The 24,929-nt window shown below is 39.8% G+C and overlaps 1 protein-coding gene across 7 annotated transcripts in view; it reads right to left on the reverse strand.

Annotated features, from left to right (window-relative positions):
- PHACTR1 (phosphatase and actin regulator 1) overlaps positions 1-24,929 on the reverse strand; it is a 296,323-nt gene that overhangs the window by 55,971 nt on the left and 215,423 nt on the right. For all 7 annotated transcript variants that reach the window (XM_071451966.1, XM_071451946.1, XM_071451937.1 and 4 more), the window contains 3 exons: positions 15,195-15,275; positions 8,344-8,523; positions 7,107-7,313 (listed from right to left, as the gene is read on the reverse strand). In XM_071451966.1, coding sequence (XP_071308067.1) covers positions 7,107-7,313; positions 8,344-8,523; positions 15,195-15,275 — 468 coding nt within the window. The remainder of the gene's footprint in view (positions 1-7,106; positions 7,314-8,343; positions 8,524-15,194; positions 15,276-24,929) is intronic.

The raw sequence follows: 24,929 nt of genomic DNA on the forward strand, positions 1-24,929 counted from the left end.
TAGAGTTGTGGCACAGGCACTGCAGCTCTGGAATTGTACAGGAGCACAAGTCTAGCTTAATTATCCTGAGTAGCCACATATTCATTCTATCATGAATCAGATGCACACACTTTGGTTTGACTCTGCGCAAGAAAGGTATGGACCTTCAGTTTCCACTTAAATTTAAACAAATGCTTCACATCAACATGTTTTCAATGGTAACAATGCTGGGTGACTCCGCTGGACACCTGCCAAAAATTGTCCCCATTATTTTTAATGTCCTTATTCAGGCTGTGTTATACCCAGGTTCTTGAGCTTGTCTGAATATGGTCCTAATACCAAAACAGACTCTTAGAAATGACCAGAGGCATTAAATCTGCTTGTCTGTCCTCCACCTGCAGGAGAATTCTACTTTGTTTAAATAAAATGGTTAAAAGGAGAATGAGTACAATTTGCTGGGAAATGTAATGGTGTATCTTCACTGACACCAGTAATGGAGACCTCGGTATTGCAAGTTTTAATGTATGGTCTGATCAGTGACTATGCTGAAGAAGTGGGTCCTTGCCCAAATCCATGGGCTCTGGGCATGCTGTTGGGAACTGTGCTACCATCATCTACACTAAATGACAGAACAACTTCTCCCTGCATGTAAGAGTGAGGTGACTGAGTTTTACAGTTCTTTCCTCTGTTTAATTTCACAATGTACATGATTTATGAACCAGGGCTAGTAACAATTACTGTCTCCCCCATGGAATATACATCAGACATAGGCATCAGTAGATGAGTAAGAAGCTGGACAGGGGAAATAAGAACAAGGAATCTATGATGTGTCTTCTCAGTGAAACATTACTAGAGTATTAAATCATTGCACAAAGCACTCATAACTGAAAAGAAGCAAACTGTGTGAAGCCAGGTGTGCAAGGCTGATTAATCTCTTCTGGCTGAGGTTTTTCATGCTCAAGAGAATAATGAGCAATTTTGCAAGATGTTGGTTCCCAGTGGGGATGTGACCACTCAGCACTGTGTAATAACTTGCATGCTAGACTTGATGAAAAAGACATCAACCTCGCCACTCTTGATGATAATCAATTACTTAAAAGACAGTTGTGGATACCACAATATTTACTACACATCAGAATTTTGACAAGCAGGCCATCCTTACTCTTTCCATACAGATCATTTTGCTAACATCTGTAGTTACTGTATTTCTTTTGGGGTGTTCATGAGATAAATATATGTTTATTTGTTGCACAGGTTTGCTGCTATATGGTTCTTCTGAAGTGTTAGTAGTACACTGAACCATATACACCAAGTCCGATGCTTAGTCACTGAACATGGCTGGAGAATTGCTCAGCACACATTGAAGACACAACTGCTGCAGATGGGGTGCAAGGAACTTCTGGATGTATGGCAGCAAAGGTTGCTGCAGCAGGGGTTGTAGAAAGGCTCATTAAAATCTTCAAATTCTGCCCCAGCTCAACTACTTCATGGAGAAAGAGGACATGCCTGGGGATCCTGGGCTTGTGGCAGAGCTGGCTGTGTTGCTCTTTCTGGACTCCTTGCCAAGTGTAAGGCAGTGCTGTACCCTGACAGCAAGGGAAGGACAACAGACTCCTGGGTGGTACAAGAAGAAACAGAGCCAGGAGATTCTGCTACTGATAGAAGGATTCCCTTCTATTTACCAGTCCTCAGACTGTATCTAGACTACAGTGCAAGCTTAGTATCCACCAGGAAAGATATCAAAAAACCAGAATGAGTTGAGCACTGGGTCACTGCAGTGGCTGAGGGCTAGAGCACCGGAGGTACTGAGGTATGTTCAGCTTGGAGCAAAGACAGCTTGTGAGGGGAGCACTCAAGAGCAGCCTCCCAGTACCTACAAGTTATCAATAAGGTGATACTCTTCAGTAGTGTGTGGTGGGAGAAGGAAAGACAGTGGAGAAAAGTGAAAAGAAAGAGGTTCAAGACTGGATTATAAGGAAAGTCTCTTCCCTGCCATGAGAAGAGGCAGTTAGTGGAGCAGGTTTATCCAGACAGGTTGTACAGCTGGCATCCTCTGATGTTTTCAACACCCAGCTAGTCAAAAGCCTAAGCAATCTGGTCTGATCCCATACCTGGCTCTGCTTTGAGCAGGAGGTTGGATTTAAGACCTGCTGAGGTCTTTTTCCTCACCTGAATGACTTATACTGTGACTTTTGATGTACTGTATACAGCTAGTAAGTAATACAAGTAATACAGCTTGTCATAAAGTTAATGAGAAACTCTTTAAATTCCTTCTAAGTAATTAATTATGTAAAATAATGTGCAAAAAACTCCCTCAAACCAACAAACAGTGCAAAAAACAGTGGGGCCTGTTGAGGGAGCTCCATGGGGTGATGTGCCTGATATTTACTGGCACCATTTGGACAAGTAACTTTTCAGGTCTACTTTCCTGTAATCACTTCTGCCTAAATGGTGAGAATCTCTTTTCTTGTTTCAATGAGTTTTTGAGAAGTCAAAAACTGTTCTCAAAGGTTTGCCATGCATCTCCTGCTGACTATAGCAAGATCTGCAGTCAGGTCTTTTGGGAAAGATTTGAGATGGAATTCTTTGCTGTTCTTCTGTACCACATATGCATTCAAGATTCAGGTTGAATATGGAGAACAAAAGCAAGGCATGATTAGCCCTAAAGGTTGAAAAGTATAGCTCTGCATGAATTCCTGTGCAGGGCCCTGGAAAGGGTTTCAAAGATGAGAAAATCTCCTGATGCCTGTATGTGATAGGCACTCCCCTCCAGGAAGAAGCACAGAAAGGAATTATAGAGGGAGAAACTGCACCAGGGTCCAGTTTCCATGAGAACCTGGTGAAGGAGAACTGCTTTTGTTCTGCTGCTTCTCCCTTGACACGCAGTGAGAGAACTGTCCATTGTCTTCATGTGAACGTAACCTCCCTTCAGGAATGTAGTCTGCCAGAGCAGACAGCTGGAGGTAACATCACTGTGGAGGAAGCTTCTGGATTATGCCTTGGGCTCATCTACAGGGAGTCTTCTGATATATATGTGACTACTGCATTATAAAATATTCCAGAGTATTTATTGGACAAATTGTAGTTGCAAAAACTTTTACAAAGTTGTCACTCATAACCAACTGTGTGTTGGCAAGGCACCAGGACCCCAGGCATTCATGCTCTCAAACCTCATTCTTGTCTTGTCTGCATTGTAAGAAGCAAATTTCGAGGATTTTTAATATTTTGTACCCTATTAAATGTTTGCCTCTAATTATAAATTAGTTCTGAGTCTACACAGACATAACTAGAAAGCCCAATATCAGAACTAAAAACGTGCTATGTGTCTCTTCAAAATATTGAATGAAAAAAAGCAAAAGAATGCAAAAGCTTAAATGGAATAGATAATGGCCAGATATAACCAAAGCTACATCCTATTCAGCCTAATATTAGGCTGAATTTTGGCTGTAGACTCAAGTGCTCCTGAAATCCCATCTTAATGGCACATATTTTGTTCTCTGGTGTTTTAGGAGCTTTATGGGTTATTGGTGATTCAGTTGAAAAATATCTAATTAATTCCAGAAAGTATTATCTGCTCTGGTGAAAATTAACAGCTTAATGAATCAAGATCAAAGGGAACTTTACAACAGGGGGGTCTATCAATTCAGACATGCCTAGCAGTCCTCTCACTTGACCATTGAAGATTTTTTGATAAACTGGGGACTTGAACACCAGAACCCCAATTAAATTTGGTCTCAGGTAATTATTTCAACTCTTCCTAAATTTTCAGTGAAGGAAGCTAGAAGTGTCCTAAATGCCTGAGTTCTGCATGTGAATATCAGAGAAATAAAACAACAAAAGAAATTCTATCTTGTGAACATTGTATCATACTAATCAGTCTAATGCTAATCATGTTTGAAAACCAGTACAAGGCTCACCAGGAGGTGACTAGCCAACAGGACATGCAGAGCAGTGAAACAGTGGTAACAAAATAGTTAAGGCTCATGTTTTTCTCCTGCAGTTTCCTGTCTTCTAGGGCTTATGTGAGCACTTCCACACCCAGTGCTGTGACAGGGATGTTCCCTCTGGAGGCAGCACCATCAAGACCACAGGACATGGCGTGAGGAAAAGCATGGAGCATCTTCTGCAGCAGTGTTGGTACCACTCCCAGTGGCTGCCCTGCAGTCTGCTCTTGGCTCTGGCACTGTTTCTATACTGTCCCATCCCTACAGAGCCTCAGCCTTGAGAAGAAGCATGCCAAGGCTGTGTGATTTATATTTGCTAGAGGCAATTTTTTCTTCCTTCCACCTTTAAATGGATTTTTTTTTTTATTTCCATTCACCACAAAATTAAATGTGCTCTTATGTGTTTATTTAGGTCTGCTCTTTTATGTGCATTTCTTATCAATCGAAAGGCCAATCTTTGTCTTGGCACAGGCAGATAGATATTTGAGATGGCTCAAAATGCTTTCAGAGGAAAGGAATGTTTCTTTTCCATTTCTAAAACCTGTAATAAATTCTTTGTCAAGCCCTGCAAGTCAGTCTGCATAACTTTTTGAAGAACTTTGGAATATTTTCACAGCAAGACGTGGTCTGACTTTTTTCCCTCAAGGTTTGTTTTTTAAATATTTTTCCTTTTTTTTTTCTCTGTAGTCTGTAGTCTGTAGTGATTTTTTAATATGTGTTTGTAGAAAACATCTTTCTATTAAATAGATACACATATACATGCATATATATATATATGTATATACATATATGTAGACAGAAGTTGAGTTGCTTCTGCCTTTTCACATGTATACCTGAACCCTTCACAGGATCACATCTCCTCTCATAGTCTTTTGAACAGAGCTACCAGACCATTAAACCTCTGTCACTCTCCACTAGCCATGCCTGATATGTTTTAATTTGTCCTTCAACCTTCTCAAAAATTCTTCAGTAGAAAAATGTGTATCCAGCAAGAAATGAAAAGTTTTCATTTTGAATGCCAGAGTTCAGATTTTGCTTGTTTTCTCACTCCCAAGCAGATGATGTCTCTGGAGTAATTAGAAAAAGAATAGCATTAATTCGGCTTCTCACTGAGGAGGATGCTTCATTAGGATTGATTGCTCATTTCCAAAGACTGTACATGGCTAATATAATTACCACTGGAGAACACAAGGCACTGAGCAACACTTATATCCTTTGGACCACCAAAGTAAATGGACCCTTTAGAACAAGCTGAATACTTTTATTTATAAGGAATGTATACTGAGGATTCCAGTACCAGCAGGAATACTGTCAATTAAATTATGGCTCTATGACTAAATTTGAGTCTCCTTTCCTTTACCCTGAAGGTTTTGTACACACATGTGCAAGAGTCTATCTATACATACAAGACTTTATATAGGACTAGATGAGACATCAGTGAAGGCCACCACAAGAGGCCACACCAGAGGAGTCACAGTTCTGTTTCGCTTTCATTGGAAAGTCATCACCATCAAGCAATTCACTTATGCTGATAACTTGAGTCTGATTCTACTTCACACAAAATTTCCAACTGCAGAAAAAACAAAACTACTCCAGAAGCCCTCATCCTTTGATTCTTCTGGTATCTCTTACAAAAGAATGGCTTATGAACCAAAGACCTGAGTTTTTTCCTATGCTATTCCTATATTTTTATTTCTTCCATGTTGGCCTCATTTCTGAACAACTTCTTGTAATTGGGACAGAGTTTTATGGGAGATCACAGGAAGCTGGTTTTGTCCTTAGGTGAAGCCATGAATACTGCTACCTGGCCTTGCAGGCTGCAGGACCACCCATTCAGTTTGTAGCAAAGGGCAAGATATTAACTATAATGTGCAGATTTTGGCAGGTAAGAAAGTAAAGAGGTTTCACATAAAATGTACAAAACTATACAGGACAAAAAAGTGTGGTCATCCAAACAGAAACATGAAGAGACTACGTAGAGATGAGAGAAAACCAGAACATGTTCTTTCCTAATGAGCACTTTCCTGATATAGATATTAAACCTGAATAAAATGGGTATTAACTGTCTGAAAAAAAAATCTACAATACATAAATGTGGGCAGAGCATTTCTCACATCAGTTCTGAAAATATCAGGGCAGGATTAAGACAAGATCAACCCAGGGGAAGACTGGTAGCTGTCCCACTACAAAGATGAACCACACCTCATATTCAACTCAGGATTTTGAGGTGCTGCCTGCTGTGCAGCAGCTGCAATTATGAGCACACTGTTCAAAAGGTGCAGGCAAACATTTAGGGAAGTTATTTTGGTCAGCATAAATATAGCCATCCTTTGCTTCAGCAGTTGAAATGAGAGACAGGGAGGAGGAGACACACCCACCCTCCTTCCACATCCACCTAGAACTTTGAATCCCAAAGAACCTGGACACTTGTGAAAACATGTGGAACACAAAACAGAGCCTGTGTTGTTTACTGTTGCTACCTTCCATGCAGTGAGAGATAAACTGCAGCATAAAGCACAGGACATCAAAATCCTGGTCATTGGGAATTGGAGCTGGACTCACCAGTGGGAGGGGACTAGTCAGAGCAGGGGTGGAAAGGGGGAGCAGTTTGGAAGATAATGTAAATACTGAGGCAAAATGGCAAGAAGTCGTGGGACAGAAGTACCTGTATAAGGATCAGGGGCAAGTCAAAGACAAACATATGGAAAGATACAGGGTGTGTGGAGGGGGACCTGCCCATATGGCAGTCGAGGGGACAAGCAACAAATGGCAAAAGGAGAAATCAAAACTCTTCCTTTCCCCTCAACTCTCACGCCTTTCCTCATCAAGGGCATTTAAAGATATCCTAGTATTTTTCTGATACTTCCTTTCCCATCAAAGCACATCCTGCAATTTCAGTGGTGAAGGTAATTCTTGATGAATAAGGGTGAGGAGGGTTAGGAAATGCCACAGCGGTCTTAAGCAATTAGAGCTGAGAGGGGAAGTGCCCCTGGAGCAACCTTGATGAAGGTGCAGTCTGAAGATTTCACGATCCCTGCCCTAGGTACAGCACGTACATCACCAGCACACACAAGCGTGCAAACAGAGTTACAGAAAGAGGAAGAACATTGAGAACCTTGCTACAAAGGCAGCTTTTCCTATAAGGGAAATGGTGGGGCTGGGAGTCCAGGAATGCCTACTTACCAGTTAAGTGGCTGGCAATCCTGGCAATAGGTTTAGGAGGCAGGGCAGGGGGCTGTTTGAGGAGGGACAACTGTTTCACTGGGGTGTCCTCATGGTCTCCAGGGAAAGCGGCAGATTTTTTGGGGGGAAGTAGCAGGACTGGCTTAGCTGTAGGATCTTGGGACAGGAGGACGCCGGATTCATTGGATGTGGGGCTCTCTTCAGACACTGGAGGACACAACCACATCATAGACGCAACAACGTTACGAGCAAAGCAGCAGCAGATACAGCCGAAGTCAGACAAGAAAAGCAGCACAGCAATGCAGATTAGGAATGACTCATAGATTTCACTCAAACATCGTATAACGTAGAAAGGAGGAAAGAAGGAAAGAAAGAAAGTAAAAGAGAAAGAGTAACACACATCTACACAACAGCCAAATTTCTCATTACTTCTGACAGAAGCCAGCTCCCATCCAGGCTGGGTTGTACTTCCACATCAGGAACACAAATCAGGTTTTATAATGTCACATCTCTGATGGTCTGTCACCACAGCTTGCCTAGGACCAGATATATTAGCAGGTGGTCTCTAAACTTGCCCTGTTAAATGTAAAAAGCACCTCACAGGGCCTACTCTCTTTTGAAAAGGCTGCATAGCTGCGCAAGATCACGGATGACAACTTCTACTGCTCACTTTTCCTCACTTGACCTTTGTCCACAACTCTCAGCAGCACAACCTGATGCAGAAAGAGGAGCTAACCTAGATGTAGAGCATTGCTGTCTCCCTGCACAGGCTGGGGAAGAAGAGCAGCCAGCCTCACCAAGGGCAGGGCAGCTGACTGTGTTAGTTACTGACAGATGTGTGGTGGGAACTACAGACAGCACCATGTGGCAGGTAGAGGGCACAATGTTGTACCCCAGGGCTCAAAAGTGTTGTAAGCTCTCTGCTCTAGAGCTCATTGGTACATCTGAGATGTAGACAGAGAGCTGGAAACCTGCTTTTACATGTTCACAAAGTGCAGGGGTTTTGCCTCACTCCGAGAGAGGTTACTTGCCTAGAGGTAGAGGTTAATTCTACATCCTGTCAGTCAAAATTTCTTGTGGAGCATTCAGTGACAATCTCTACACTGTCACCTCCTTCTACACCAGAAGACCTTCATTTTGACAAGGATTTCTCAGGGCTAAACACCAAATGTTAGAAGTCAAAAACTTGTTTCAAACAGCTTAGAGTATCTACACCATAACATAAATGAGACGTTACCTGTCCCATCCATGATCTCTGTGGTTGGGAGCACCTCATATGAGCAGGGTTCCACAGATGCTGGGACTGACTCCAGTTCTGCTAGGGCTGGCAGGGACACCTGGCTGGAGCTCAGCCCAGAGCCCAGCGGCTGTCCATTCTCCAAAGCTCCTTCTTCATTTGGTATGGAAAGTTCCCCATCTGTTAATAGTTGGAGGAAAGAAGAATGGCAAAAAAAGAGACATAAATAAAATGCAGACAGAATTTTAAATTAAATCTATTTCCATTTAGATTATTTTCAAATGAGGAACTTGGACTGAGATCTTCTATATACACATGCACTGGGTTTACATGGAAAAGTTTTGATAGCAGGGGGTCTACATGGGTGACTTCTGTGAGTAGCTGCCAGAAGTTTCTCCCATGTCTGATGGAACCAGTTCCAAGCTGGACCCACTGCTGGCCAAGGCTGAGCCTATCAGTGATGGTGGTAGCACTCTGGGGTAACATATAATTTAAGTCAAATATTCATCTTTTGCTCTACCCTGGAATGGTCATTATGAACCGTGGTCTAAGTTGGTTGATTCCTGACCATCCTTGACCCACATAGACATGCAGTCTCATCCAATGCCAAAAAAAATCTGTTTTCCCTCTCTTTGTTGAATCTGGGAAGTCAGGAAAGACAGTAGGCTGGAACGAAAGAATATTAATACATACTATATATAATATTTTAATATTAATAACAATAATTATTAGCTTTCCCCATGCCAACTTTTATGCTATAAGGACACAAAATCACAGGGATATGTCCCTATTTTACATACAAATAACCACATTTTATGTAAGGAAGAGAATATTTTTTATATTTGCCTGATGTAAAGCCTTGATACTGGGGTATATCAGATTCCATTTAGAAAGCCTGTTTTTATAGTTACTAATAATATCTCCTCTATCTGAGCAAAATTTCTGTGACAGCAGCTGGCATTTTCTTTCCTATCAAATATCACTTCACATTAGAAATAATAAAGAGCAGAAGAAAGGATTCAGATTATTCTCCATAGTGTCAACCTGTATGATTTTTATCTCTGAACTTGTTAAGCACAGCACTCTGGTACCTGGAGGCAGTGACTACATGGACATCACAATTAGAGTTTTATAAAGCAAAGTGTTCAGCCCCTATGGTTACAAATAGAAGCCTGAAAATATAACTGAAATGTGACCGTAAAATTAAAAACTAGCAGGCAAATATACAGAACTTGATTTTACTAACTATTTAAATTACTTCTAAAAATGAAACTCAGGATTTCAGAATATGCTTTTAGATTTTTGGGCACCACTGATTAGCTATATGTAGCTCAATGTATTGAGTGGAGATGTACATCAGTCAAATAAGTGCACATTTTCCCCTCATAGGGCTAACAAATCACTTTGGAAAACAATACTGAAAAGATAAAAAACTCTCATTTTGGTGCTAGTATACGGCAATTAACAAGTCTGAAAATACATTAGCTGATAACTATTCAGAATAATGTTTCTGCCATTTAAAGCTTCTCTACAGCAAGTGAAGATGGTCTCCTGTTTATTTTGGAATTATTATGAATACCGAGGTCTTGACTTTCTTGGTTTTGTTGGAGGCTTTTTGGAGACCCAGAGAGCTATTATGGTAGTGCAGTCACATCATACTAGACTGAAACCTGACCCATGACTTTGAGAGATCAACTGAGCTGGCTAAAAGGTGGCAATATGAATTAAAGCTATAGGCTTGGGCCAAGTGTTTGTAGCACAAGCTCCTTTCTAACTGCTGTGCCCATTCTATTCAAAGCTGTTTACTTTCCTAGGCAGCAAAAATTAAAAAAAATTCAGCCAGTATTTAAGCTGAACATTTTTTGACTTAGCTATTTGGGTAGAAATGCTATGTACTCTGTGCTGGATCTGTCTCCCTTTTATAAAGACACACATGTTTACATGTTTGGGATAAGGATTAATGTTCTCTCAGTCACCTGGTTTCATGAAAGAGTGTAACTGTTTCTTATGTAGAGCATCTGCTTCTTGAATGAAAGGCAGCGACTGTGTCCAGCAATATATTAATTAATTCAGTGCATTAATTCAAACTAAATTTGACTGTAACTATGAGAAAAATATGCATGACAAACCCAGTAATGTTTGCATTTTGGAGGGATGACTACACATTCTTCATGAAGTGAGATGCCTATTGTAATATGCTAAGCATCTTGAAATCCTACTGTCTTAAGTGTGCTATGTACTTCTCAAGGTATATTAGCATGATTTGGAAAAACATCATTTGAATGACCCATAAAGACTTACAACTGCAAAAAAAGTAAAATGTAAGATAAAATTTTGGTTTTTACCTTTTGTCATAATACTAAAGCATGGCATCTTTCTGTACTGACAGCATAACCTTTTTTAATCCTACATCTGAATAGCTTTAATCTTGATTTAGAGTCTAAAGCTTGTCCTTGGATTTGAATGAAATCATCAGACATGGCACAGAATCATGATTGAAATATACACCCTAAATCAGGTATTGCTTAAAGAAGAGCTACCTGGAGAGTTGCTCAAGTACAGCAAACAGATCAAAGATGCGGAAAAAAAAAATTGTAGAGGAAAGAGTATCTCAGTGTGAATTAATCCTGCATCAGAGATATGCTTGACAACCAGATACAAAAGGCAAATTACTTATTATTTTTAGAGTATTAAAGCTATTCAAGCTGGATATACATATGAAAAGAATCCTGGTAATGCAATTATTACATATACATGGATGAACTTATCTGTTTTCAGGACCTGGCTATGAGTTTAAAGTTAACATTGCACAGTGATAACATATGTAATCTTTTGTTCTCAGACTTGCTAAATCCTTTGCTGTTTTCACAGTGTCTGGTGCTACTTAGTGGAAAATGACTAAGTCCAGGAGCTTTAACAACATCGGCTGTGCATGAAACTGGACGGGTCCATGAGGGAGTAGCTTGACCTCTGCAGCAAGAGAGCACATGAAGGCTGCTCTTCTCTTACTCAGGAGACTCTGCACACCTGAAGTCACTGAAAAAACAGGACCTCAGAGGAAACTCTCTTATGCAAAGGACTCTGCCCAGACACTTTGATTCATCTCAGCATGTGAAAGCACAGCATGGGACGAAGGCCCAGAGATACACAGATGATGTCTTCAAAACCTGTGGCTTCTAAGCGTGGTTTGTACTCCTGAACACACTTGCATTTTCCACTCTCAGGTACTTCTAAAACATTGCCTGGTGTGAAGCAGCCCACAGTGCATCACACTGACTGGCACAAACCAGTCCTGTGGTGTTCCCCCTTTTGTAGCTCTGCCTACCCTCTCACTGTGTCTTTTAATCTGAACTACCTTGGACTACAGAACTTTTTGCAGATCTGAAAAGTGCCATGCTCATGCATTCCTTCTACAGAAGACTGGCTATGGAAGTCAAAATGGACAAGTTGAAGTCCTGGATTAATTTTTTGATTGGGTTATCTCCTTCAGTACTTGTCTGCTCTCCAGTAGACTGTCCAAGCAAGAAATTCTTGATGACAAAGACTAGGAAGGGCCGAGTAAAATTCATTGTCATTCTCTGCCATGACCCCAAGGGTGGGAAATGGAAAATTGGGTGTTCTTGCATGTCGTCAAGACCTGCCCTTGGAACTGTTTCCTAGCCTTGCTGGCTACCTTAGAACAGTAGCTGGGATCCTGCACAACTTCAGCGCCTAAGCAGACCCCTGATTTTGTGGGATCCCATGGAGTTTGAGACAGGCTACTTCTGGAGGAGTTCAAAACTTTTCAATTTCACTGCAGCACAACTGGCTCTCCAGTGGCTGCCATGCCTTCCTGCTGCTTTACCAAAGCCACTTCTTCAAGTTTGTTCTCACATATTGTCACAAAATCTGCTTTAGTGCATAAGTACAACATGTCCAAATCCTGTCAGGACTTAGGCTACCTGAAATTTAAGTCTAAATCCATAATTTCAATTAGATAGGGCATATTAAAATACAAGAATATAAAAGATGAAGACTGCCCATGTTTCCTTGGAAAACCATTGCACCATTGCCTTTGGTGTAAGTAATTGGTGCATATTCATATTCAGAAATTTCTCACTACAGGCAATCTCATCTACATTCAGAAAGAAGAAGAGGTATCAAAATACTAGAAGTAGATTTAGTTCTTTGACCAGCAGTATGAAACAGTGGGCAATTCTAATGACAGATGTTTTTGGGACAGTTACATCTTCATGTGGAAATCAAGGTCTGCTCCTATGTGTAGGAGCGATGGCAAAAATATGAGTTCTTCTAAATGTTGAGGTATGTTCTGTGATGCAGGTGGAAGAGGTGTTTTTAACCTCTCAGGACTATGTGCCCACAAATTATAAGAACAACAAGAGCTTAATCAGATACTTCTTCAACTTACTATTTTCCGAAAGTACAGAGTATTTGAAAAAATTATAGCCTTTGCCTACATTTTCAGAATACTCAAGTCACAGAGCCCTGTGGACATGGAAGATAACAGATACTGATTCTGTCATGGGTTTGGTCCTTAGCAAGGAAAGAGCTCTCTGCAGTTCAGTCAGGAGCAGCTTCAGGTGACTAATTTAAGCGTGGGGGGTCACTGAAATGATAACAGCATTTCTTGTTTTCCAAATGTAGCAGCTGAACTGCAGTGACTCTCCTATGTGTGACTACTGTGACTTACTGCACTCTGATAATTTTCACCTGCTGGGTGATATGAAGTCCTCTGAAAAGCTAGCAAATCCTGAAGCAAACAGGTCAGAGTGTCACTTTAAACAGCAGGCAAACAAACCAGCTAATTATGCTTTTCTTCAAGGTAGAAGATATGACAAAACCAACACTAAACACAAGGCAAAAATTCTTGGTTTTGGGTCAGTCTGCACTGTTTCCTTTCATCAGTATGGGTTTTTAAAGAAAGGAAAAGACAAAGTTACTGACAGACCTGCTTTGCCCACCTCTTAGGAAAGGGAGACAAAGAGATTTACACCCATTGTCTGTGCGAGATGCCTCTTGGCATGGAAGGTGCTACCACAATCAAATAAAGCATTCTGCTAGGAAATGCTAAAGGTCTGTTGTTTTCTTGAAGGATTAGAGGTTACCTAAAAAGAATTACAAAGAAAATGTAACTTTCACTTAAGGTTGTCAATGAAATAAATCCTTCATTAGAATTACTCTCAGATTATTACACCACCGAAGGAAATAATGCTTTTGCTCTACACATCTTGCCTTGTTCACATCCTTGTATCATCATAGCTGTTTGAGTACTACTGCTATTCTTGTGTATTACCACTTTCTTCTCTGCCCTACCTCTTTCTTTTCATATCAGCTTTGTAAAGGTGAAAAATTACTATAAAGAGGAAATAATTTCTTTCTCTCAAATACCTACAGACAACTTAGAATCTGCTTCACAAGATGACACAGAAGTTTACAACCTACATCATTATTTGATCAATAGGAAAAAAACCTGTAGTGCTTTGGTAGCAATAGAAGAGGAATCTCCCCAAGTTTCAACATGGAAGGTGGAGTCAGACTTCACAGAAAAGGTTTTCCCTGGGGAGGCCTTTCAGTTAATGTAGGGATGGTTCAGAGGGTGGCTACATGTGGGATGTGAGGCAGGGATGAAGGAGGTCACACCTGGGACAGAAGTGTGACTGAAGGCTGCCTTCTGAGCTGGCTAAAGCACTGATCCCTTGGTGTGACAGCCTGGACCATGCCTCACTGGCTGCGGTCTGATCTGAGTCACACTAAAAAACATGGACAGCACAAAGCAGTGAGAAGGGCAAATCTATTGACAGGACTTGTTTTTACTCTCAAGTTGCATCTAGGATGGTATATAAGCCAGCAGGTCATAGAGAGATACTACTACATATAACTGGTAGAAACTGTAAAATTTAATGATAAGCCCATTTTTGCTGCTGATTGTTTTTAACTTAAAAAAATTAGCAGCCTTGGTTACTAAATTTTTAAATTCCTAATAAGCTAGAGTAAAAGAAGGTAGCAGATTTAAATAGTCCTGAATTTATGGAGTAGGCTATACTTCTAATATCTATGAAAACTTCTAATTTCTATTGATTTCTACAAGATTTTGTACTGCTCTTGTCAAAAACCTTTAGACTTCGAATTAATGAGGCTTTAAAGCATAGGCATAAATTCTATTGTGATTAAGAAGTAACTTTATTATGTTTTTATATCATTTGTTGAATTAATTACCTTAGTAATTGACAAGGGAAGCAGCAAAACAAATAGAAGAGGCACTCAAATACTGACATGTATGTAACAGATGCCAACTATGTATTGTGTTACCAGTGTAAAACAATGATGTTTGTAAAACAATGGCATTTTGCAGAAACAAGGCACTCAACAAATTAATTATCCTGAGCAAGGAATTATTATCTCTTCTGAGCTGTTTCAAGGGAAAGTATATTGTTCTGTGCTCATCAGAATCCAAGACCTTTAAATGTTTCCCTTTTCCACAACAGTTAATCCCAAAGTGACTCAACCAGACATTGGCAACACACAGAGACATGAACCCACTACATCTCTCCACAGCCTGGATGCTTTGCTCTTTTGCAGTCAGTGACTACTGCCTATTGCTGTGATTTTTATTTCTATTGCTTTACATTTCTGATTAGTTTTAATTTTTATTTGCTAACTAACTACCACACGTATTCAACAGAGAGAGCCAGACCACGGCAAAGTCAAGAGAAGTGTTTAGAGATCTTATTTTGCACAGTCTTGCAATTCAGAACTCTCTATTCCCGGTTCCTAGTGTTACAATTATGCAATGTCTGGCCACAAAGCTATATGGGGTGTCAGTTTACTGTTGTGAAAAAAAGAACACTTACCTTTATCAAAAATTTCTTTCAGCACTCCTCGTTTTATAAGCTCCTCTCTGCTTTGCCTCATTGACATTTTTCTTTCCAAAGCTGTAACAAAGGATAAGGGTCAATATAAATAGAAAAGAAGGGAAATTATTGTTTTAAAAGGCTCTATGCTCTTTCTCCTCTTCAAGTCAGCGCAGTTTAACATCCCGAAATAAAGGCTACTGGTAGTCCAGAGAATCTGTCTGCTACTGCAGTGTGGCTGGTATTGAGAGAAATGGTGGTAGACTGACTGATTTGAGGGCAAGTCTGCACAGCCATTGCTTGGTTTTGACACATAAGCCAAACATTTCTGATTTCTGTGGAGAATTAGAGACAGCAAAGGGAGAAAAGGGAGATTATTGCAGGAGCTGGAGAGGGAAAGGTAAGAAAGAAGGTGTTATAAATGATCAAATCGGTAGCCAAATTCATAAAAAAATTTAACAAAGATTTATTAGATTGATAACAAAAAAATAGAATTTCGAAAGACCACCACAGCCAGGACAGCGTCAGCCCTGCGTGCAGGTGCTGGGTGAACCGAGATCTGACTGACACACACAGGCAAAGAGCTGAAAGCCAGCAAGCTGGGGGCTCAAGAAGTTATGTGAAGGAGTGGCTGCGACTGAACCCGCTCTGTGAGAAACAAGCCTGTGCCTGCCAAAAAAGAGGCACAGTCAAGGGCAAATGGCTTCTGCCATATGCTCCTCTAGCAGACCCAGCACTGATGCACACACACACAAATGAACTGGGACTTAGCATCCTCAGCCTGCCCAAGGCAGATTTAAAGCAAAAGAGGCTTGGAAACCCCCTCTTCTCCCCTGAAAACAGGAGGGTGCAACCTTTCTTGGTACTGCTGTGTGTTGACTCTTCCCACAGGGACCCATATATCTGGTGAATTAGCTATGCTTATACTGGCACACAGTGCTTATTGCAACTTATTTGCTGCCAGATACTTAGGGCTAATATGAACAAGGCCAGCTCTGCTTCACTTTTCTCCATAGGATAAATACAGGCTTCCCTGTTTTTTAAATCAGTTTTGAGCATGTATTCTTCAGGACAAAGATGACCAATATATACAGTCAGAAGCTAGTTAAAAACCCTGGTCTCCCCAGGGAGAGACACACTCTCTGAACTTCAGCATGGATGAGAATTAAAGGCAGGTCCTTTTGCTGAAGCACCAGACCCCATACCCATTACTCAGCCACATGGTGCAGTTTGATTTTGGAGGTTGTTAACCTAACAGCCACAGCATTTTCTAGAGTGCTTTACACCCATTTGAAGAAGTGCTTTAGGCACCTCAACTGACTTGCAATGAAACACTGGTTTCTAAGTTTTTAATATGCTTTTGAAAAGAAAGGCTCAACTATAAAACTCTGGAGTCATCCTGCAGACTGCTCTCCAAGCTGCCTTTTCCCTGTGCTGAAAGGGTCTTGTTCTGGTGCAGCATTTAAAGCTTTTTTCTCTTCCTCCTTAAGAATAGCTGCTCTCAGACCTTCCAAGAAGAGCCAGAACAAGCTGCAACTAACTCCTGAGCCTTCTCCCACCAAAGAAATTGTTAAAACTGACTGAGTTTAAAGAGCAATTTAGTGGCACCCAGCACCTTTTCCAATAGGTCTCAAAAAGTGTAATTTTCTGTTAGAATAAGCAGCAAACTGAACTTGCTCTTCAGTGGGAAGCCAAGCTGGGTGAATCAGCAGCAAAGCATCAGTTTCTGCATATAGACAGGAGTACCGCACACAGAACAAAGACACAGGCAAATGCTATTTCTGTACTCTATCTGACCACAGATAGCTAAGTAACAGATCCACATTTTTCACACAAATTCACTGGCATCCACCTGGGTGCCCTGTCTCACCCTCCTCCCCAGCCAAGAGCTGGTTATGCAAGGCAGCAGCATAGGACTTCATGGCTAGGAGGTCCCACCTCACTATCATAGTACTGGTAAGAAACACAGTCATTTTGCATTCAAAGACAGAATATATATATATTTTGAAGACTATATATATAAATTTCTGAATAATAATAAATATATAAATTTCTCAGATATTCCCTATTGTAATCTGCTTGTTTTCAAGAATGAAAAAACCTACAACCCTCAAGCTGAAGCTCAGACAAAACCAATTTTTTCAGTTTCTAAATCCTTTCTAAGTAGGTACAGGACTTATAGTATTAATTATTTTCCTACTAAGCCAGTTTAATTAATAAGATATTTAGAGAAAGGGCATGCTGGGCTAAGACCAGCACTGAATGATAACAGATGTTATACTAAAACTGTGGAACATGCTGCCTTTCTTCAATTCAAATCTTCCTCACAAACAAGTGTTGTACATTTAAGTGCATAACCTGCTATGCTATTGCTGATCAGATGGGAAAAAAATATAAGCATTTAGACGCAGAACTCATTAGGGTCTAACACCCTGAACAATGAAATGCTTTACTTGGTCTGGATTTCTCTGACTAAGATTGCCAGTTCTTTTATGAAGGATTTTCTTTTCAAGCAGAAAGTACAAAATAAATTCATTCACTCTCCACTGAGAAGGAATCCATTCACAGCAGAGGATAAATGTAAACCTTTCAATTAATCCTTGATTCATGAAAACCGTGTAAATTCTGTGATGGGAAAAAATGAATAATAATTAATATTTAAGAAAAGATGCATTACTTCATTAGTGTTTTTCCTTGGTGATTAACCTCATTTTTTTTCATTTGTACAACCTTCCAGGAGATTAGAAATAAGCATTAAGCCCTCTTTATGGGATCTACTTATTCCAGAAACTATTACTGTAACAAATTCGTCCACTCTACAAGAAACTCTCAGTTACTAGTTTAGAGAAACGAGCCTATGTGTACTTAATGGTAGAAGCGTACAGATTTTGCCAGTGTGCTCTGCAGTATGCTGTTTCTTTTATGCTTTGATGAAGAAACAGTGGGAAATGTTTTTATTAATGTTTCTGAGCTGGTATTTTTGAACTCGTCCCTCAGGAGCAGCACCCCTCTGCTGTTCAAGCAGAGTTTTTCTCTGTGGCAGACCCATTAAGATCAGTAAAGCCTTGACAGGGTCAGGAGAAGTTCCTGCCCCTCCATTTTGAAAATCAAACACAGTTTTGTCTTCATCCCTTTAACGGGATGCTGTGCTCTGTGGTGGCAGTGCTTGTGAGCTGCTCCTCCAGCTGAGCAGGCGAAGCTCCGCGCTGCCGCTGAGCCAGGCGCTCCTGCTGCTCCATTAACCAGCCAGAGCGGCATTTATGCTGCCAGGACACACAGACTTCCTGTCCTCCCAGCCTTCCCTCCAAGGCTAAAACATCTCAGATGAACTATTCCAACCTGCATCTATATGACACAATAATGAATTAATAATAAATATTATTATACAAGATAATGATAAAGTGTCCTCCTTTGCAGCAATTGTCATGTTGCTGCTTAAACAAAGGGTGGACTAAATAAACAAGGCCTGCCCATCTGACAACTGAAACAAAATCCCAGTCTGTGCTGGCCAGTTGGATCTTAACCTTGCTTTTTTCGGAGGTTGTCCTTGGCTTTTGTTTTAAAAAGCATTGGGGGATGCTTTGCATGAATTCTTCCTTTCAAAGGCCACTATAATTTTCATGATGATTTTAGAAAGCAAAGGTTGTTATAGTATGAAGCTGAGAGCAGAAGCTTTCTGGTGCATCAATTATACTTGCCTTCAATAGGAATCTGCTTTGCTAATAATTCAGATCTGAATAATTAGAAACAAGCAAACCAATTGCTTTGCACAATGTTTAGGTAAACAACCATCACTGTTTTCTTTAGATTTATAAGGAAGAAGAGATTTTCAAATGTGATGGATTATGTATTTAAAAATGTTATACCATCTTGAAATTTTCACAACTATGTAGACTTGGCAATCAAATGGAGCAGGATTCAGCTGATACAAATTTTTATAGGGTGGGCTTCTGCCTCTGACTTGGTCTCCTCATATATTAAGAGCAAGTCTTGGGCATGATTAACCTCAGACTAATGTAAGAATCTAAACAAGATTGAGCTGCACCTTGGAAGTGCCTGTTAGGCTTCACTGACTGTAAAGGAAGCTAAGGGTGAGTAACTGAGATAAAGATGCATAAAAATACGGCTGAATATACTCCTGAAATCAAAATTGACTGAAGAGAGTAGTTTTAAGAAAAGAAAAAAATAGCTTGGTTGAAACAAACTGTATTGCTCTGCTCATTGCTAAATATTAATTTTCCTTGGCTTCAAACATGCATAGGTCTCTTAAAGCCTGAGGAAAGTAAAACTATTCCAACAGATTTCTGAATCTTTGAGATTTAAAGTTCCTTACAGAAGTTTTGAGCATCTCTAATATCAGCCTAGGTTTTCCTGCAACAGCTACAAAACCTAATTCAGACAGATTACTACCAAGAAAAGATTGTGAGCTTCTTTTTGTTTGTGTGTCTGCCCATGACATTCCTTGTTGTGACTGTAGCCTAGCACTCCCATTCTATGAAATAAGTGAACATTTGAAGGAGAAAAATAGGCTGGTATAAAAGGTTAAGCTTGATTTTGAAAAGTGTATAGAAGTACCTTTCCAAATCAGCTGACCAACTAAACCCCCTTCAGGATGTGAATCACTTGGAAAACTTCTGTGGCATGTGCTACGAGACAAACTAATAACACAGAAAAACCCCACAGCATTGATGCCACACTAAAGAGTAACTCAAAACATTCTTCAAGCAAACCCGGATCATCATTACAGGAGTGGAAAAGTGAGGTACAGACAAGCTGCAGCAACTTGGCACACCACCTGCTATATCAGTAGCAAAGCATTAACAGCACCTGCTCTGTGACCATGGGCCAACACTCTAGGCTAGGAAATGACCCTTCTAGACTTAAAATTTGCTACTGTCATCAAGGCAAATAAAATAACAGAAAAAAGAGGAAAAAATAAAATTAACATCCCACCCACAATTAATTTTATTTTATTTCATTTCCAGTCTTGCAAATACAACTGGACTTATTTTAGATTGTGACTATGTAAAAGCATAGAGAAAATATCAGGGCATCTTGCTTCCACTCCAATTCAGACCAGCTCAAGACAATGGTCCATTTCCAGTTAGAAGCACTGGACTGAGAGCATGATAAATCTTCATTTGTGACAGGTAAGCCTTTGAAATTACACAGTAAAAATATACCCATTCCTTTGAGAGCGCAGGATTAAATCTAAAATTCCTGGTTACTCACTGGAAGACTTTAGGAGGTGAAACAGTTGGCACACCTGGTAACTACAGATAAAAATTCAATCTTTTCTTCCTTACTGATTGAGAAAGAAAGTAAAACTGGGGAAGAAATGAAAGCAACCTTAAGAAAATTCTAGACTTGCACTGACCATTACTCATGTAAACTGCCGGAGGACAGACTCGGGAGGAAAGTGGATGGAAAGTCAAATCTGCAAATACAGAACTGCAGAAGCTAATTAAAATACTACAAACCACACTAAGTGAGATCACAATACAGTAACACAATTCAGAAATAGAGCATACAACCAGAAATTCAGCAAACACAAGGAAAGGCAGAGAAATTATATCTGAACAACTCTACCACAATAGTTCTTAATTCTTTCTGAACCAAAGAAATCAGAAACCTAATCCAAGAACAGATGGACTGTATTTTTTTCATACAGAAGGACTTAAAAAAATCAATCAAAGAAGGTGTCTTCGTAGGGAAAGAACTACACTTCAAGTTAGATCCAAAGAAACTCAACATAATGGATTTCACAGGCCAAGCTGAGCAAGCCTGGCAGAAGATGAATGCATGAAAGCAGGAGATAAAACAAGAAATCCTGACAAACATAAAAAAAGCTGTGTGTTCGGGGAAAAAAAAAAAAAAAACAACCCTAAGAAAGCAGGTTTGAAAAGAAAACAAGATTGTAGGCACCTTAAGAAAAATGTTACCACCCTCAGCTGCCTAGCTAATAAAGAGCAAAACAGAACTCCACTGTGTCAGCAAACTGTGATAATCTATCAAAAGGATTTTTGAAAGACTTGCATTTTTATACCTTTTGTACATAATTGCTTTTCTAGTCACACTTGAGAAGTTAGGGAGAAATTCAGAAAGTAGATCAGAATATTGAAAAAATGAAGAAAATACATTTCTTCTGTTCTTCCCTCTGAATTGCTGTACAGTGTTTTCATGAGTTCCTAGGCAGTACTAGGTCAAGAACTGGAAAGCTGGGCCAGCAACACGTATTGCTTTCCACAGCTTAATGAAAAAGGAGATTCTGTATCTTAATTAAAGGAATTTGCAACAAGGTAACATAGCATATCTTAACATACACCTGCTCTGCAAATACAGTGTGAGTGCAGAGTGGAAAGCCATAACCTGGCACTCAGAGACTTCTTAATTTAGGCATCAAAAACATTAGTGAGGGGGTGGTACTGGCTGATTAGAAGGCTTTTGTCCAAGCAAGAAACCTGGCAGACTAGAACAGCCCCTGCTTATGTCCATGCTGCTACTAGCACCCTATGTAGCTATAGCTGTGCTAAAGCTAAATTGATTATAGTGATCACCACCACAGTTCTTACTGCACTGAGGTTATCTCCTAAGCACCAGCAAAAGGTAGGAGATCCATTTACATTTTCACAAATGATGGTTTCCCCTACAGGCTTCCGTGTAACAACATGCAGAGGTTGTAGTATCAAAGAAAAACAAAGAATATGGATTCTACATGTCAAACTTTTGCAACTGGACAAGATGAGTGATGCCATCTGAAAAAGATACATGGCAGCATCAGAAGCAGTTGTACATCCCAAGGAATGGCTGCTTTTTACAAGTGACTCAACTTGGTTTACGTACCTTGCAGTCTCAGATTTCTCTATGTACAACAGACAAAAACTATGCTAAAAGCAAGTGGGTGAAGAGCTGGGTGAGATATCTGCAAGGTGTTTCCTTTACCCTGAGAAGGTGGTTCTCAGAATGATGATACAGCAGAAGGGATCTGCAGTGCCATCTGTAACAGCAGAAATATCTATTTGCAATATTGCAATATTCTGCAGCATAATAGTTCAAGGGACCTTCCTCAAAGCAAAAACCACAGTGGACATTGCTTCAATAAGATAATGACTCCTGTGACTCTCTGGAGAGTTCTCTCCATGACAGAGTTTACACATGGCATGTAACTACCCGAGCAAGCTGCTGCTTTTGGATTTGCTTCTGATCAGACAACACTTCCAGATGGCAAAATACAGAGCACAGTTTACATAAAGAAGTCTAGCAGATGTCAGGAAACTGGATTTTCCAGAGTAACTTTTAAAGGTGAAGGAGTCAGCTTTTCTGGGATGGAAAAACAGGGAAAAATTTAGAGATAAAACCAAAACAATGGTAGACTGATGATAAGAAGGCAGAAAGAATGCTTGGACAGACCCTGGAGATGACAACCAAGCTACTGGCCTGTATTTGGTCCCCTCATTTGCCAGCTGGGAGGATCACCTTGCTAAAAAAAGAGAGAACTGTAGTCAGTAAGACAAGAAGCACAACTGTCTATAGCAACAGCCAACTGCTGTGTAGTTTTACAGCTTGAGTTCACCTTACAGCTGTAACTCTACAAACATATATTGCCTGGTACCCACTGCCAGACAGATGTGTAAATCCAGTGTTTTACTCCCTAACAACATTCTACTTTGGCTACAATGAAAAAGCCTGCTCTGCTGGATGCTCCTATTTCACCAGAAGGGGATTTGAGATAATTTAAAATATATTCACACATGACTCAAACACTGTTGAAGTAAATTACAGTTTTCCACTTAGACTAGAATAATTAGTACACCGTAGCCTCCCAAACTGACATGCAAAATAGATGGGGACTTGTTTATCTGTATCCACATGTACCCCTACTAAAAATAAATACAAAGCACAGCTTGTGACTAAGAAATACCTACTTAAATCTGAAGTTGGCTTAGCACCGTTTTGAGAGAAATGTTATGAATATTTCATATACTTCTCAGAATCCATCACTACTGTTGTACACCCAAAAAATCTTGACTAAGCACACACAAATTAAAAATGCATTTGTTATTGAAATGAACCGGCATCAACCCTTCAACACAGACCTCTGTTAGGAGCCAAAAAGGAAATCATTCATTTAATGCTTGATTATAGGAATGACTGAATCACAAAGCAACAAACACTTCCTCCAAAATAAGAAGATTCTTGAATTGCAGCTGTCACACCATCCAGCAATTATATTTGGATGATATTTCTAGCTTGTGCAATGGCGCTAGCTGGCTGGTACATAATGCTGAAAAAACCCCAAAGTGTCTTTAACGACAGCGTCTTATCTCCCAAAATAGTGCAGTCTGCTTTCTGGCTTGGTAGCTGATAGCAGTTCAAGGTACAATAAAGGCCCAGCATGCAATTTCAGAATGTTTTCCACATTCAGAGTCTTGGTCTGACTTTTTTTGCTTCTTTGGGGTGAAAAGATAACATTCCTAGATGGAGAGAAACTTTCCATTATACATGGCAGTCCTCTGGAATCAACAGACTGAAAAGCGACCAGACTGTGATTTCAGTTGCAGTAACATGAATGCAGAACAGATTCATGAGAATTTGGCATGCACCATCCTGCTTTTAATACTAATTATTCCATTATTTTAATAGGAGATTTTTTTTATAAGGCCACCAATGATGAAATTGTTTTATGCTCCTCTCCAGAAAATGTTGAAGTTATCTGAGAAAATAACATATTTTTTCCTCTTATTTTACCTTAATGCTTTTTGTGTGTGTGTGCAAAAACATAGTTCTGATGCTTGTCTGGGATGGGGAGACAGTGATGAAGATACGAAATATGTTTATGTTTATGTTTAGGTGGTAACAGTTTTGAACTGAAGTACTGATATGAGAACCAAATTTCAAAAATAATAGGCAAGAAGGACAGTGAACTGAAGGAGATGATATTAATACTCTAGACATTTCTTACAGTGTAATCACGTTATAAATGTAGATAATATTGTCAGTCTCATATCTTAGTACGCCTGTGAAAGTGTCCCTGCTTTCAATAACCTAATACAGTTTTTCTGTTCATTGTGTAGAAAACCAAACAGAAAATTGGTAGAATTATAGATGATCTAAGGTAAAAAGCAATGGTACTGAAGAGTAAAGGCCATGGTAAACAAGCCAAATATTTTTCACAGCAGTGCTAAGAAGAGCTTCAGAAGAATTGCACAGTGCAACTCTTCTTTACAAGCAGCTGTGGAAGTCTTTCTAAGTGAAGTGTCACTTGGAGAACTTTTGAAAGAAATCAATAAAATCAGAGCAGCAAACTGCCAAGACCAGACAGTTTTCTTCCTTGAGTTCATCAGGAAATCAAATATGAACAGAGTAAGTGTGATATGTAATCTAGATAAGATAGAAAAGTGGGAGATGGCAAATAGAAGGTTGCTATTCTCTAGAGTCTGAAAGTCATCTTGGAATTACAGACCAGTAAGCCTTGTTCCCATCCACCAGTCTAGGAACAGTTATATAGAATAAAGCTAGACATTGGAGACCTAGAACAGAAGGGATATGAGAGAAGAATTCTCCTGGGTTTGAAGTCAATGAATTAAGATGTTTGTTCCAAGTTGACCTCTTCAAAGTTCCAAACCTTCTATGCTAAGTTCATTGGAAGAATTAAAATTGCATTAGATAATTAGATGTGATTATCCTCTAATGGAATAGCAACATGTAGAAATCAAAAAGGAATGTCCCATACAT

Source organism: Agelaius tricolor, unplaced genomic scaffold (genome assembly GCF_023055355.1).
Source record: "Agelaius tricolor isolate 1412-34295 unplaced genomic scaffold, bAgeTri1.0.p SCAF_2, whole genome shotgun sequence".
Lineage (NCBI taxonomy): Eukaryota > Metazoa > Chordata > Aves > Passeriformes > Icteridae > Agelaius > Agelaius tricolor.